This window comes from Oxyura jamaicensis, chromosome 1, assembly GCF_011077185.1.
Source record: "Oxyura jamaicensis isolate SHBP4307 breed ruddy duck chromosome 1, BPBGC_Ojam_1.0, whole genome shotgun sequence".
Taxonomy (NCBI): domain Eukaryota; kingdom Metazoa; phylum Chordata; class Aves; order Anseriformes; family Anatidae; genus Oxyura; species Oxyura jamaicensis.
The window spans coordinates 163,512,598-163,514,213 of NC_048893.1; the positions used below are offsets into that span (position 1 = coordinate 163,512,598).

Consider the following 1,616-nt stretch of genomic DNA (forward strand, 5'->3'; position numbering starts at 1 on the left):
AATGATAGGACAAGGGGCAATGGGTGCAAGCAGGAACATAGGAGGTTCTGCTTAAATATGAGACAAAACTCTTTATGGTGAAGTTGACAGAACACTGGAACAGGCTGCCCAGGGGGGTTGTGAAGTCTCCTTCTCTGGAGACATTCAAAACCCACCTGGACATGTTCCTCTGTGACGTGATCTAGGTGTTCCTGCTCCAGCTGGCGGATTGGACTAGATGATCTTTTAAGGTCCCTTGCAATTCCTAATATTCTGTGATTCTGTGATTCTATGAAACCTTGGTAGAAGACCAAAATGCAAAATCCAGTTCAACCTTGCACCAAACACGATGAATACATCAGCATGCTGCAATGCTGTGGATCTTGCTGCAGCTACACAAGTTGGATGGTTATCAGGAACTACTCCTTTTGCCTTTGATGTAGGCAAAAAAAAGACAGTCCACAAAGGTCCACCAACTTTCTGATGTTGTTTCCATCATTTGAATAATCAGCACTTTTGCCAATGATTAACAGAGGCTGCTTGGTATGAGCAATCATAGATGCTGCCTTTGAGACAGCAGAGTGTTCAGCCATGCTGATGGGAGGTGGTGGGCAGCATTCTACATAGTTGACAGAGCTCTTGTTCACCTCAAGATTCACAAAATCCCAAGGTATGTCAATATAGTAGGAACCTGGAAAACCATACATACTGGTTCTTACAGTCTTTTCAATAACAGCAGGAATAATTTTTGGGCTGCTTGGGCAGACAGAGTTTGTTGTACAGCCTACCAGCTTCAGCCTGTGGAAATTCTTGGAAAGTTCCCATGGTTTCCTTATTTCTCTCAAAAGATCCTCTAATAACAATCAAAGGCCAACAGTTCATAAAACCAAGTGCATGTAAAAAAACTGAACCAGACACTACCAGACATATTCCTGGCCTGCCAGTCAAATATCCAACAGCAGATGCAGTGTTACAGGCAGCTTGTTCATTTCTCATTCCTATGTATTTAATTTCAGCTGCTTGGGCTGCAACTGTGATTTCAGTGATTGGAATACCAACAATGCCAAACGTATTCAATACTGTGAGCTCTGAGGGCCTTGGCCACTAGTGGGGCCCTGCTCAATGCCTCCCCCGCCACCATGACAGGGCCTCCATGCAGTCATTTACCTGGACTTCAGTAAGACTTCTGACATGATCCCACAAGATATCCTAATATAAAAACTGGAAAGGTATGGATTTGCTGGGTGGACCATCCGGTGGATAAGGAATTGGCTTGATGACCACACCCAGAGAGTGGCGGTCAATTGTTCTATGTCCAGGTGGAAGCTGGTGACGAGTGGTGTCCCTCAAGGGTCTGTCTTGGGACTGGTGCTTTTAAATAGTTTCAACAATGACATAGACAGTGGGATTGAGTACACCCTCTCAGCAAGTTTTCATATGACACCAAGCTGAGTGGTGCAGATGATACAATAGGGGGAAGGGATGTCATACACAGGGACCTGGAAATGCTTGAGCATTGGGCCCATGTGAATCTAATGAGGTTCAACAAGTCAACATGTAAGGTGCTGCACCTGGGCCGGGGCAATCCCAGACATGAGTACAGACTTGGAGAAGAACCCATTGAGAGCAGCCCTGCA

The 1,616-nt window shown here is 45.4% G+C and overlaps 1 protein-coding gene across 1 annotated transcript; it reads right to left on the reverse strand.

The window, feature by feature from the left end:
• Positions 1–225: 225 nt before the first annotated feature.
• Positions 226–1,120, reverse strand: LOC118172388 (2-hydroxyacyl-CoA lyase 1-like). Its single transcript, XM_035336305.1, is given in 4 exon segments — positions 226–429; positions 432–750; positions 752–1,048; positions 1,050–1,120. Coding segments are annotated over 4 exon segments (891 nt in total).
• Between the last annotated feature and the right edge of the window lie 496 nt (positions 1,121–1,616).